General features: G+C 44.1%; 1 protein-coding gene across 1 annotated transcript in view; it reads left to right on the top strand.

Annotated features, from left to right (window-relative positions):
* Positions 1-409: 409 nt before the first annotated feature.
* Positions 410-12,943, top strand: part of TLK2 (tousled like kinase 2) — a 44,065-nt gene continuing 31,531 nt past the window's right edge. Inside the window, 4 exon segments of the mRNA XM_075775515.1 lie at positions 410-852; positions 2,949-3,037; positions 4,845-4,910; positions 11,559-11,630. Of these exon segments, the coding sequence (XP_075631630.1) occupies positions 2,957-3,037; positions 4,845-4,910; positions 11,559-11,630 (219 nt within the window). The 5' untranslated portion in view covers positions 410-852; positions 2,949-2,956.

Here is a 12,943-nt window from a genome sequence, read left to right as displayed (position 1 = left end):
CCCTCCCTCCGCCCCTCCGAGTAGGCCCCGCCCCGCGTAAGCCCCGCCCCCGCTGACCTGCCCCCCCTTCCCCCCTCCCCGCACTGACCTGCCCTCCCCGCCCCTCCCCCGCCCTCTCGCCGCCGTGCAAATCTCGCGAGACGCCGCGCGGTTTCACTAGTGTGTGTGCACCAATCGATCCGGGCCGGGCCGGGCCGGGCCCAGCGCCGCGGGGAGGGGGCGAGCACCGGCCCCGGCACCTGCCCGCGCCCTGCCGCGCCGCCCCCCCCCTCCCCCCAGGGAAGCGAAGAGGTCCCTGCAGCCCCGGGCCCCCCCCCCCCCCCAAAGCCCTCCCCACTTGCCCGGGTGCCGCCGCCCGCCGAGCGCTCCCTCGGGCCTTTGTCCTGCCGTGAGGCCTTGCGGCTACCGGCGGCCTGCGCCACTCCGGCCGCGCCAGGTTTCTTACGCGAGGCCGGGGATCCGCGGCCTATCCATCTCCTCTCACCCCTCGCACCCGCCCCGTCTCCTTCCCGGAGCCGGCAAGAGGCGAGCCCCCACCTTCCCTCCCCCTCTCCCCGCTGCCGCCGCCTCCCTCCCCTCCGCCCTTCTCCCCCGCGTGGGGCCCGGGTGCCCGCAGCGGCGGCGGCGGCGCCTGGCTCACGAGAGGCCGCGGAGCCGCCCCTGGCCTCCCCCTCCCGCCCGTGCCGCCGCCGCCGCAGCAGGTTCCCTCCCTCCCTCCTCCTCCTCCTCCTCCTCCTGCTCCTGCCCCCGGCGGCGGCGGGATCCGAGCGGTGCCCGGGGAGCGCTCGGCCCGGGCAGGAGGGGAGAGGAGCGGCGGGGCGGCGGCAGGAGCAGCAGCGGCGGCAGCGCCAGGTGAGAGAGCCCGGGGGCGGTGGGGGAAGCGCGAGGACCCCCCTCGCCTCCCTCCCCGGCGCTGGGCCCGAGGCCGCCCTGGGGGCGGCGGGGCTGGGGCTGGGTGCGGGGGGGGGGGGGCGGGGGTTAGCTGGGCAGCGACCCCAGGCCGCGGTGGAGGCGGGGGGCGGAGGCTGTCCAACGCTCCCCGCCGCAGCCAGCGGCGGGGCCGGGTCGGGGTCACGGCGGAAGGGCCCGAGGCCTGTGCCCCGAGGCGGAGGGAGAGAGGCCTGGGCCGCGGGTGCCCGCCTCGCCGGGGCACGGTGTAGCGCAGGCCCCGCGGGTTCGCACCGCGGCCCGGCCTGGCGGGCGGGGGGTAAGAGCGGGGCGGCGGGGGAGGCGTTGTCAGCCCGGCCCGGTCCGGGGGAGCGCGGAGGGCCCGGGCCGCCGGGGGAGGTGAAGAGGTGGGCACGGCCTGTGAATCCCCGGCCTGGGAGTTGAGGCGGTGCTGCCTGGGGTGCCGGGGAGGAGGAGGCAGGCCGAGGCGGTGCAGCAGCTGGCAGCGGGGCAAGGCTGCTCACTCACCGGCTTATGTTCAAACGCGTGCCTCTGTTTCCCGGGTGGGGAGGGAGGATGGGAGAGAGGTGCTGAAAATCACCCCGCAAAGGAGTCGAGGAGGACAGGGATGGAATGCCATCCCCTGTTGGGAGAGATGATGTGGGGATCCAGGGCAGTCCCCAGGCCCCAGGAGGGAGCTCGGCCCTGCGGTGGGGGGAAAGGCTCAGGAACTTGTGGCAGTCCCTTACCCACACCAGCATCCTGGTGTGTGGATGCGATTCCCTCCTGGATGGTCACCCTGTGCCCCGTAATGGGGGAGAAACCTGGGAGTACTTTAACATCTTTGCGTTCATGGCTTGTCTGTCATTTTCTTCAGTGCACAGATTTCCTGTTTTGAAAACTGGGCTGATAGCTTTGTTGGGGTTTTAAAGCCAATAGTAGAAATAGGGTTCTCCAATAATCACATTTGGTATCCCATTAGTTTTTGAGGCTTGTTACTGATTTCAGAGAGCAGTTGTAAATGCCCCCGGATGGATTCACTTTGCCCCCGTAACTGAGATCTGCAGTGTTTGGAGGAAATGGCAGGGACAAAATGGACAGTTAATAAAAGGAACAATTGTATACTGCCTATTCTAGAGGGCACTTGCTGCCCTTCAAGAACTTTCCTCATAGCATATGCTCTTTATACAGCAAATCTTTATCTTCTGTGTCTCTTTTTTTTTTTTTCTACCTTAGTCCAGAAAATGAAACTGGAACAGACATTTCTGGAAATGAACTTGATTGGTGCGGTTGGGAAGATGTGATTCACAGTTATAATGAACATAGAAATTTGTCCCATTTTTTCACAGTTCAGTATTCAAATTGTATATTTCCCGATTTTTAACCTGTGTACACAAGTATGCTGGTTTCTTTTTTTTTTTTTTAACCCTTCAAATACTGGCATCCATTGTGTTGGATTGCCAGGAGGTACCTCAGGTACATCCACTATATAGAAGCAGCTGTTACGCTAGAGGTATTTGCAGCTTTACTCTATAGAGTAAAAGGTTTAAATGAGCATTATTTCTTCTTACAATCCTTTTCTGTGTTTGGAAGAACCAGAGCAGTGAAATCTTGAGTTTGGGGAGATGTAGTATTTCCAGGATTGGCCAAAAATAAATTATGGGGTAAAGAATGTTGCTTTTTTTCCCCTCCTAGTCACGCAGCACAGCTGAAAAGCTCTGAAGCATTTAGTCATAACACTCTGGTCCCATGTTTTCCTTTTAATAAAGCATCCAGTGGGAGAATGTGACATAATTGGTTTCTTGGATTTAGAGATCTTGAAATGGCTGGTACAACAGATAGAAGAGGAAGCTCTCCAGCGGGCTTGTGGTTTAAATACAGTAATATGGTGGCAAAGTCATGTTGTTATTGCATGGTAATCTTGTATTTCTCTTGCAAGAAAATGCTTTCTGCATGGTTATGCTGCAGAACAGGCGCTTTTGAGTCCTGTCAGTGGCACGGAATATTAAAATCTCTCTCCTTTCCTTTCATTGCATAATCTGAGTGTTGTTCTTCCATAGCAGCAGAAATGATGGAAGAATTGCATAGCCTGGACCCACGAAGGCAGGAACTACTGGAGGCCAGGTTCACTGGAGTCGGGGTTGCTAAGGTGAGTGTAAGTACCTTTGGTAACAGGCATGACTGCTTATCCATCCTGCGCTGCACTTTGTTTTTTTAATTTCTACTTCAATAATTTTGCTTTGCTAGCAGTTTTGTATCGATAGTTGTGGTTTGAGTGCTAATTTGCTTGAAGTATGTTTAAGAGGAATGAAAATGGGATCTCTATCAGCAGATGTTTTGCTATACAGAAGATTTTGGGTGCTAATTAAGTTCTTAGGAGTTGCTCTATCTTAAGGGAGCTTGTACGCCCCCAAAAAATCCAAGACAGTTTTGTCTTTGGAAGTGGGAATCTCATCTGTCTCCTCCTTTCTCCAAGTCTGCATTTGAGAACTGATTTGGCCACTTGTTAGATACAGTTTCAAGTTTACTGTGTTTGATACAACATGTAACCAGACTTAATATATTCAGGAATTTGTTCAGTTCTTTATGGGTGCAGCGTGCTAAAATTGTGTACTTGGTCGCATAGAACACACTCCAAAAAGTATTTGAAGGTAAGCTCTCCTATATCTGTGATCCACAGCCTGCTAGTAAAATCCCATCTTTGTCCTCACGTATAACTTCATAACTGTGCAGTAGCTGCCTTTCTTGAATATGGCACTTAAATTATAATTGTGTGGTTGCTTGATATACTAGCATTAAGCTCTTAGTTCTCCACATGTTGCTGGTAGTGTTAATTGATAGTCTCTCTGAGCAATGAAATGGTGGCAGAACTCGTCTTAAACTAGGTCAGTGATAAGGAGTTTACTTTTGAGGAAGATACTGAGTTTTGGACAATATCAAGGTAGATGGTAAAACATATAATTGCTAGATAATTTTCAGAAACCTCTTAGAATTATTTAGGGAAGAAACTTTGTAGATGCTGTATTTCTTACAAAAAATTCAAAGCAAATCAGAACTTGAAAAAGAGTTTTGTTTGAGTTCATACTTTTTTTTCTGATCAGTACTTCAGTCAGGACTCAACAAGGTTAAGTCTTGGAAGGGAGTGTGAGTAAGTAAAATGTCCAGCTGTAAGGTAGCCTAGAAAGGAAGATTAACACTAGAAGTTGTTAAGGGCTAAGTTTTTTGATCTTTTTCCCTGTTCTTAAGACTTTTTTTTTTTTTAATCTTAAGGCTTTTACTAGCTTATGCTTACATAACGTATTTACGATCTTGAAAGACTTGTTTTGTAGAATATTACAACTTTTTATGTACTTTTTCATCTCTTTCTTGCCTCTTCCCCCACATATGTAATTTCAACATTTGTAGCTGTACCAGTATAGATAAAGCCGAACAACTTTATGGAATAGCTACAACTTAGAAGCATAGATGCTATCGTTGCTTTAAAACAGTGCCAACACACTCAATGCTCACAAAAAAAAAATGTTAGGAACTATTCCTTATAAAGGAATAACCTTTAAAAGATACCAGAAAGAAAGTCTTAATTATGTTTTCAATATGTTTGGAGCAGAAAGTACATGCCCTTTCTCTGTAGGGTGAATATTGAAAACTCGTTTTTGTTTCTAAAGCATATCCAAGTAAAAAAAGCCTCATTTTTTGGAGGCTTAGCTTTGAGCAAAGCTCTTCTGTTACTGAGTTTTACTTTTACCTGTTGTTGTGCAGTATAGTGTTGTACTTTGTATTAGTCAGTAAACTGTTAAAGTGCGTTACACTTATTTCAAACAATATATATTTCTTTACTCGCATACTTGCTAATTTGCAATAGATCAGCCAACCATTGATATGAATTAGCATGACTCTACTATGTTGCAGCAAATCTTGGTTGCAATATTAATCTCAGATACTACATTCCCTCCCAGGTTGGTGCTTCAAATTCCCTCCCTACCCCCCCAAGTCTCCGTCCGTCATGCTCCGCACTGGCATTGGTAGGTCATTGTCTTAAAGGGAATATATTGGGAAAGCTGTGATACAATTTGTATGATTCAACTAAGAATTTTAGCTCTCTCCAATTAAATGTTTAAGGAAAGCTACGTAGAGTAAGTTAGTGCCATCTAGTGGGACCGGGACTGGCACATCCTCCTGGGATAGGAGGTATTCTATTGCTGTTTATTGCATAAAAGGAAGAAATGTCATCTAAGATGCTCTCCTATTGGGTGAAGGCAGCAAGCAGTTGTAACTGAGCTTCCTGCCTTCCACTGAACTGGGTGTATCACTTAGTGTGTTTGGTTAGGTTTCTTTAATGTTTAAAAATACAGGCTATGTTTTGGCCCCGTGCAAAACTAACTTACTAGTTTACATCCTCAGTACAACTGCAGCTTTAAAGCTCACTCTCCCTGCATGTTTGCAAGTAAAGAACAACTATAAGTGTTTCTGAGAGTGACTAAGACTATGCTATCTAGAATAAATTTTTAGGCTTGGAACTAGAAAAAACTTCTAGCCATCAGAGTCATGGGATTCTGGAACAGCTTTCTAGTAACCGTAGTAGAGGACAGAAATCCTAAAATGTTTTGGAAATAGCTGTGTGCTGTCACTTCCTGTGGTAACTGAAGGCACAACCCAATGACCGATGTCATTTGCAGTCCCTCAAAACTCTGTTGCAAGTCTGTGATGAATTATCTCAGTAGCTGGAGAATGTATTTCTCTAGAGGCTTGGCATTAATGCATGGAATCAAATCTATGAGCAAGGAATGTTTCTAAGCAACTGTTATACTTGTGTGGTTCATCCAGGTCACTAGATAGCTTCAAAAAGCCAGTGATGCTTTAGGTGTCCATCCTTGCCTGACAGTAAAGTGCCATTCTTCCCCAAATTCGCAAAGCAAGTCCTTGAATTAACACCTGACACCTCTCCGACATCTACCTGTATTTCTGCTTATTTAGCTCCCATTTATGTTTACTTACTAGGGGAAATGTAAGTGTAGTTACTTGAGGCATTATTCTAACTAGTCATCTCGCACACCTTCCTTGGGTCAGTAGGTGCAAAAAAACAAAATGTAGTTTGTTTCTCTAGATAACATTGTTTAATTTGGCCTGTTCTCACCTTCTGCCTCCCTTCCCCCTGTCTGGGTGCTGGCTTTAAGATATCAGTCGGGTTAACTCCAAAGGATTCGTGTCATTTCCACAGACTTTTACTGGATAAGAATTGGAGTAGGTAACTGTGGTGGTTGAATCTGTGTTTGCACATGAATTGCCTCAGGCTTGGCCAGGTGGATCATCACAGAACACATGTATCTTCTACAAGTTTGGTCTTTAAAAGATCTCCAAACTAAGTTGTGTGTGCCACTTTATTATTGCTAAACTAAAAAGGCTGAAGCATTTCTAGAGAGAGTAACCTTCCCTGTCCTGCTGTCGGAATCTTGTAGATCCAGATGACTGTGCTGGAGTTGAAGTAGTATTCGTCTTGGTGGTAGCTAGTGCTCTCTTTCCTCCCTCTTTGAGGTAAAGAGGGAAATTAAAATAACCTGAAAAGTGTCACTTACGCTGCAGAACATCTGCCACCAAAAAGAGAATTGCTCATAAATAAGAACAATATTTACTTATATTATTTTGGTCTTTACCCTTTCTCTGTCACTCTAGCAGTCTCGATCAGTTCAGTAACTACCAGTGGTGTGGTCTATTTAGCCACATTTTTAGCAGCAAAGTTACCAAGCTGAGTATTCGTGGTTGAGAATAATCATGTCTTCTCTGGAGGGAAGTGGTGCTGCTTAGTGATGGTCTTTAACGGGTGTCGCATGCCACCAGAAGAACTTGTTAAATTCAATTCTAAGTTTCAAAACTCTTATTATCAGCTACCACAGAATGTGCCAGGACTTTATGCCAGATACTTGAAAATTATTTGGATGCTTCCATGTGCAATATTACTTATTTCAAATGTATTGTCTGGCTATGAAAGCCCAGAAATAGTTGTCAGATCTCAGTTCTATTTCTGCCCCTGAACCAAGGGTTAGAGTGAATTGCATGACCCTTCTGTCCAGTTTGCTGTCAGTAAAATAAAACTACTATTTTTTCAACCTGAGAGAACTCTTGAGTTGTAATGGAAGCCAAGCAAATGCTGTTGCAATCTCCTTATCCATCTGATATATTGGAGGTTACCTGTGAAGATCTGATAGTAGATTAACTTCTTGTGGCAAAAAGACCTAGGTCATTTGGGGATTTCATTATTGGCTGTAATACCGAGATTTTCTAAAAGCCCAATTAATAAGCAGGCTGTAATTCTCATACTTATGTGATGCTTGAAATAAGGTACGAATATGTTAATTAAACCTGTCTTATACAGTAGCACTGGACCAGAGTAACTGGAAAACCAATCAGCCATTTCACTTTTTTGAGAGAATTTTGCAATGCATGTTGCTGTAAGTCCACATTGGTGACTCTGGCTAGGCAGCTTGAATTCCTAGAGCTGTCCTTCAGTGCGAGGAGTTGGAGAGCACAAAATGGAGACTGCCCTACATAAGAGTTGCGGATAGCCATGAGGGATCATTTCTGGGAGCTTGGAGAGGCTGAGGAAAAGCCCAAGTCATGCGAGGCAGTGGATAGACTTGAAGAGGAGATAGGTAAGGGTGGTCTGAGTCAGACTAGCTCTGTTATGGAAGATCCAATGGGAGCTATTATCAGGCTAACTTGTTTCTATTGAAACTTCAGCTATCATGCCTCATTTATGGCCTTTCCAGGGCTCTTGCAAAGGGAGAAATGACTAACCAGCTCTTGTGAGTGGACAGATTTTAAATTCTTGCCTTTGAGTAGGAGTCTTGAAAGCGCCTGCTACTGTTGCATCCACTTCTCAACATGGAGGTTTTGTTGTGCATAGGTAGGTCACAGACTTAGAAGCAGCAGTTGATAGGTGAATCACAAGGGAAAAGAGCATGCCAGCTTATCTCGGAAAGAAATTCCTTGCGGAGGAGGAAGTGTGTGCTGTTCTTGTGCTTGTCATTTGGGTAAACACTGTAGAAACTATTAGCTTATTTCAGATGAGCTACGTATTTTGAATTTTTGCTGAGCCCCATCACCGATTCTCTTGACAGGGTACAGTGGATGAGTGGGCTGTAAGTGATAGCAGAGAGGTGCAGTATTATCCCTAAGTAGTCTATGCTAGGAAAGCCAGAAGCCAGTGCAGATGACTTCTTCAGGAACAAAATTTATAAGCCTTTCCTGTGTAAACTATTGTGTGTTTATTATTCCCTACTGCTACTTCCCCAGCAATATTCTGATGTTAGTATTCTTTGCCATTGCTTACTTGTTTTTTTCCAAAATTCAGGTTTGTTCCTGTAATTCCTTTTGTGTCGTGACCACTTATAATGGCATGCTAAATTAAGTACTGAACATTTATTCAATGTCAGTTGCTGAGTTAAATATAAACAGTCGGTGAATGATAAAACATAAATTTGAAGGGTATTTTATACACACACTCACTGACTGTTAGTTGAAGGGGAGATGCTCAGATGTATGGTTTCTTACATCCATTGTCTAAACCTGTTGCTGTAAGCAGTTGATGACATGAGATTATTTGTGAAACTAGATATCTAGCTGGATGATCAGGAAAACTTGCTTTTTCTTTCTCTCGCATACTGTGCGAGAAGAGGTGCAGCTAAGGACTAGGCCATGTTCCTTAAACGTCCTAGGTATTGTATCTTTATTGCTCCTGGTACAGCATGTTCTAATGAACAATTTGTGTTTCCATAGTTGAAATACCTCAAAACAAGACCTTTTTTTGCCAACTTTGACATGAACAAGATGCTTCAGCTGCTTGCCTGTAAGATAGGCCTAATACTTTAGTGTAAGGGAAGTGTCAGTGGAAGGTCCTCCAGAAGATCATCAAGGCAGGGGAAAGCTGATGCAGTGGAAATGAGTCAAAACTTGCCTACAAAGAATTAATTCTGCTTTGTTCACAGTATCAATACACATGACAGTGAACTGGGTGGATACTTACAGACATCTGACAAGCTGTTCTTCTCTGGTTCCATAACTAAGTACTTAGTTCCTTTTGACCCTTTCTACTACTGTATTGAGTTCAATTTTACAATTTTGTCAGTGTAGTTTCAGTAGAGGAAGTTTTAAAGTAAAAGGAAACAGGTTTTTTTTGCTCTTCAAGAATCTGTGATCAGAACTGAACTGCTCTTGTTGATGCAAAAAATCGGTTTGATTCCAACTGCTAGAGCTGTAAATTTCCCACGCAGAATAGTTGGTACAGGTAGTTGTGGAACTGGAAGTAAGAAAAACATTGTGGATTTTGTATTAGGCGTTTTTTCCGGCTGCTTGCGTTCCAGAACATTACATTCGGCTGCAAGCTGAGTGGATTTTTTGTACTGGAGAGGGTAAACTTGTATTTCTGAAAAAATGTTAAGATCTTTTCTAACTGTAGACAGCCTCATCAGTTTATTTCTCCAGCTGACCCTGGAATACAGGTCACTGCTGAAACACTGGCCCTTCGTTAGCCACTGACATACCCTTTCAACCACAGTGTTCCTGAAAAGCTCGAATGTGGCATTTTGGGAGCAGCTGTTCCTGTCATTTGCTATCCATGTGCAAAATGGAGGCAGTGAGATTTAAGCAAATGTGGAAACAGCTTTCACTTTCATCTTCATCATGTCAGAACCCCAGCCTGTCCATCTGAGACCAGCAAATGCTAATTTGTTGAGCTGCTCCTGCACCTAATAAAGCTTTCATGCTTGCACAGAAGGTTGATGTCTTGAACGTGCTGCTGGGGTTTGAGTTCAGGAGAGGAAGTGAAGGATTTTAGAGGACAGCATTTGTGCAGTTTATAAACAAGTTTTTTACATGGGTGAAAAGATTAACTTTCTGTTGCTGTAAGATACTACTTTTTTTTAATTAATGAGGCCTTCATGTGGCTGTAGCTAAGGTTAGAGTTGGCACTTCTGTTAAGTCCTGTTGGCCAAGGAGTAAATCCATTGCATAACCAAGAGTTGTACCTATAAGATTTGTGAGCCATCACCTTGGGTGGTGGGGAGCTTGCTCCTTTGTTTAAAAGGCAACTAAATTTTAAGCTTTTGTATTGCTGAAGAGATGAGGTAAAATATCTTTCTGGTCTTGAGCTATTTCTGTGATGAGTTATGGTATGGTTCAAAGAATATCATCTGCAATTTTTCTTAAAGCATTTGCTTTTAAAAGGGAATCCTAAGTGTGTAGCTTCTTGAGCTGTTCAAGTGTTCTGGTTTGGTTTTTTTGAAGCAACTAAGCATGTCCTTTTAGGAGAAACAAATTTGATAGTTAACATTCACAGTGGAATACAGAAGGTAAACAGAACTCTTACTTTCTTTGGATGCCTGCTTGGAAATTGGGGTTAGTAATAGCTAGGTTGTGTCACAAGTTGAATTTGATGGTGATGTTTGTCTTATAAATGAGGAAGGGGGAACTGCTACCCTCAAAAATAATCTACGGTGGGATTTCTCTGTGGTGTTAAGGCTTTTTCCCCACCCCTCCCATAAGTCTTCTGCTCAAGTATATAATGAGAAGTGGCCTTGCCTTGAGGAAAGATTGATTGGTGGGAAGTGGTTACTGCAAAAATAAGAATGCTAAAATAGAATGAATCTTTGGGAAAAGATGCTTACAAGTTATTAATGGAGAGGTGGCTTTATCATGTCATTCTTCCTGTTAATGCATTACATCAGTAATTGTGAATCTTGTTTTTATATCTTTGTCACATTCGTCTAGATTTCTTAAGTTAGATCTGTGGGAGTATACTTTTGTGTCAGAGCACTAGGCTAAAACACAGTGACTTTGCATAATTCACTTTTCTTTCCTTTTAAAACCCGTTTTGATATAGATTTTAGAAAATAATTTTCAGAAATTCTTGGATACGTAAAGAATGCAGATGTGTATCTAGCAGAGCCTGCAAAGATGCAGACACTTCTAGGTACCTGGATACTATTTTGGTATATCTATTGCAGCCTCTTGAATTTGTGCTTTAGCCTGGTAGGAGCAACTGTTCTGTTGGCAGGTCAGGCATGGGTCTATGAAATAGCCTAGTGGGAATGGTTGTCTGATGGGTGCCAGTTGTTAACACAACTTCCGCTTGTTGTTTCTCTTAGTGTTAAAAAAAAGCATAAAAAAGTGACGCATTTAAAGAAGAATCAGTGGTACTGCCAGCATCTGATAACAGTAATAGCTGCCTTGCCAGGTGGAAGATGCCTCTGAATTTTTAGCCCAGTGTCAAGCAGATGCTTGCCTGAAGAGCCAAGCTTGGAACTACTGCCACTCAACAAATCAGAAGTTTTGTTTCTCACACCAGTTGTCTTAGACTTTGTGAATATGGCCTTGGCTGTTTTGTGGATGTGGTTAAATAGAACAGTTAGGATATAAATTAATATGGAAATATCATTGCAAAGGCTGGATCAGTATACTGGGAAAAGACTGTCCAATTGGCAGTCCACCTTGCTCCAATCCACTTTTGAAGTTTTTTTTTTTTAGTGCCCCATCATGTGCCTAGGTATTTGACCTGTGTTGCTGCTGTATCCACATGACTTAGAGCAGCGTAGTTAGCCCAGAGATGCAATGTTTGATAGGACGTATCTGCCTTGTATGGAAGTTGTTTCTAACAGTCTTTGCTTGTTTTTCACTAGGGTCCATTAAATAGTGAGTCTTCCAACCAGAGCTTGTGCAGCGTGGGTTCTCTGAGTGATAAAGAATTGGAGGTAAGCAGGCACAAATCCTCATGGTAATCGGGTTTAAGGTGGACATGATTAAAGTCAAAACATAGAGGGAATTATGTGAGAATGAGTGTCGGTGTTCTTTGTTTGGAGTGTGAAAGGGACTAGTGGAGGTATTTAGTCTGGATCATAACCCTGCAGTCTTTGGACCATGCTGTGAAACAGTCCTCCTTGAAGCTTCCCACTGTATCAGGCAGATTTTACCCAACCCCAAAAACACAGTATTCATAATGCTCAGCTTATGAAATTGTTTTCAGCTGCATTGTGATTTGTTTGCTGGTTTTGGATACAGTTTTGGCCAAATAAAAAGCCAGAGAGCATTAATGGAAAAGTTTGCCTTACCTATCAAGTATGTGAATTTGCAGAGGTCTGTACAAAGCAGAGCGTTTTTATGAATTGCTCTGTGGAAGTGTGGGGAGGTGAAAATTGATGCTTTGTCCCTGTTTAATCTCACTGCCTTAGGATTAACTATTTCAAAACACTTGCTAAAGCAGCAAAATTAATTGTAGAGTTAAATTTTTAATTTAAAATTCCACATTAATAAAGCAAAATCTCAAATTGAAATGCATTTTCTTATGCATTTGAAGAACTTTCCCCACGGTCACCAGGTAAGTTTTGGATCGTATTTCCCCGCTGTTTATATGGCAGTACTGATATGAGGTGTCTGGTGAGAACACCGTATCTTAAACTCCATACAAGGAAGTATAGTTAATAATGGAAAAAAACAAGTATTCATTCTTATTTTATTTGGGTTTTTTTTAATGAACATCTGTGGAGTGATTTAAATTGTCCGAGGTGACATAATCAATCTACCATTCCTTGCTTTTTCAGTCTGTAACAGACAATGATGTGTGCAATTTTTGTTATGTAAGTACTTGAATGGAAAAACAACAACTTAAACTGAATCTCATTAATATGCTTACGGTTCCATGGAGGCTGTAATGGAGCCTGTGGTGTTACAGTAACGCCAATGCTGTTCATGAATTGCTCTTCACTACACAGTGAGGAGGCTATGTCACTGACTTCTACACATACAGGAGCTGGAACAGCAAATCTCCAGATAGTTCTGGAGTTTTCAGTCCCCCTGTTCTCAAAAGTACTTTGCAGACACAATAGTGACCTTTGTCTTAACATCCTGTCCATCCTCTTACCAAAACAATAACATGTCAGTGACTGCCCAGCTGTAACATGGGACTGTAGATGTCCAGCATCCACTGGGGACACAGCCAGGTTTCGATTCTGGCTGTGTCAGCTTTATCCTTTTTATCCTGTTAAAGGAGGTAGATTGATTTCTGTGC

The sequence above is a fragment of the Balearica regulorum genome, chromosome 24 (genome assembly GCF_011004875.1).
Source record: "Balearica regulorum gibbericeps isolate bBalReg1 chromosome 24, bBalReg1.pri, whole genome shotgun sequence".
Classification (NCBI taxonomy): Eukaryota; Metazoa; Chordata; class Aves; order Gruiformes; family Gruidae; genus Balearica; species Balearica regulorum.
This window is presented reverse-complemented; position numbering and strand designations above follow the sequence as displayed.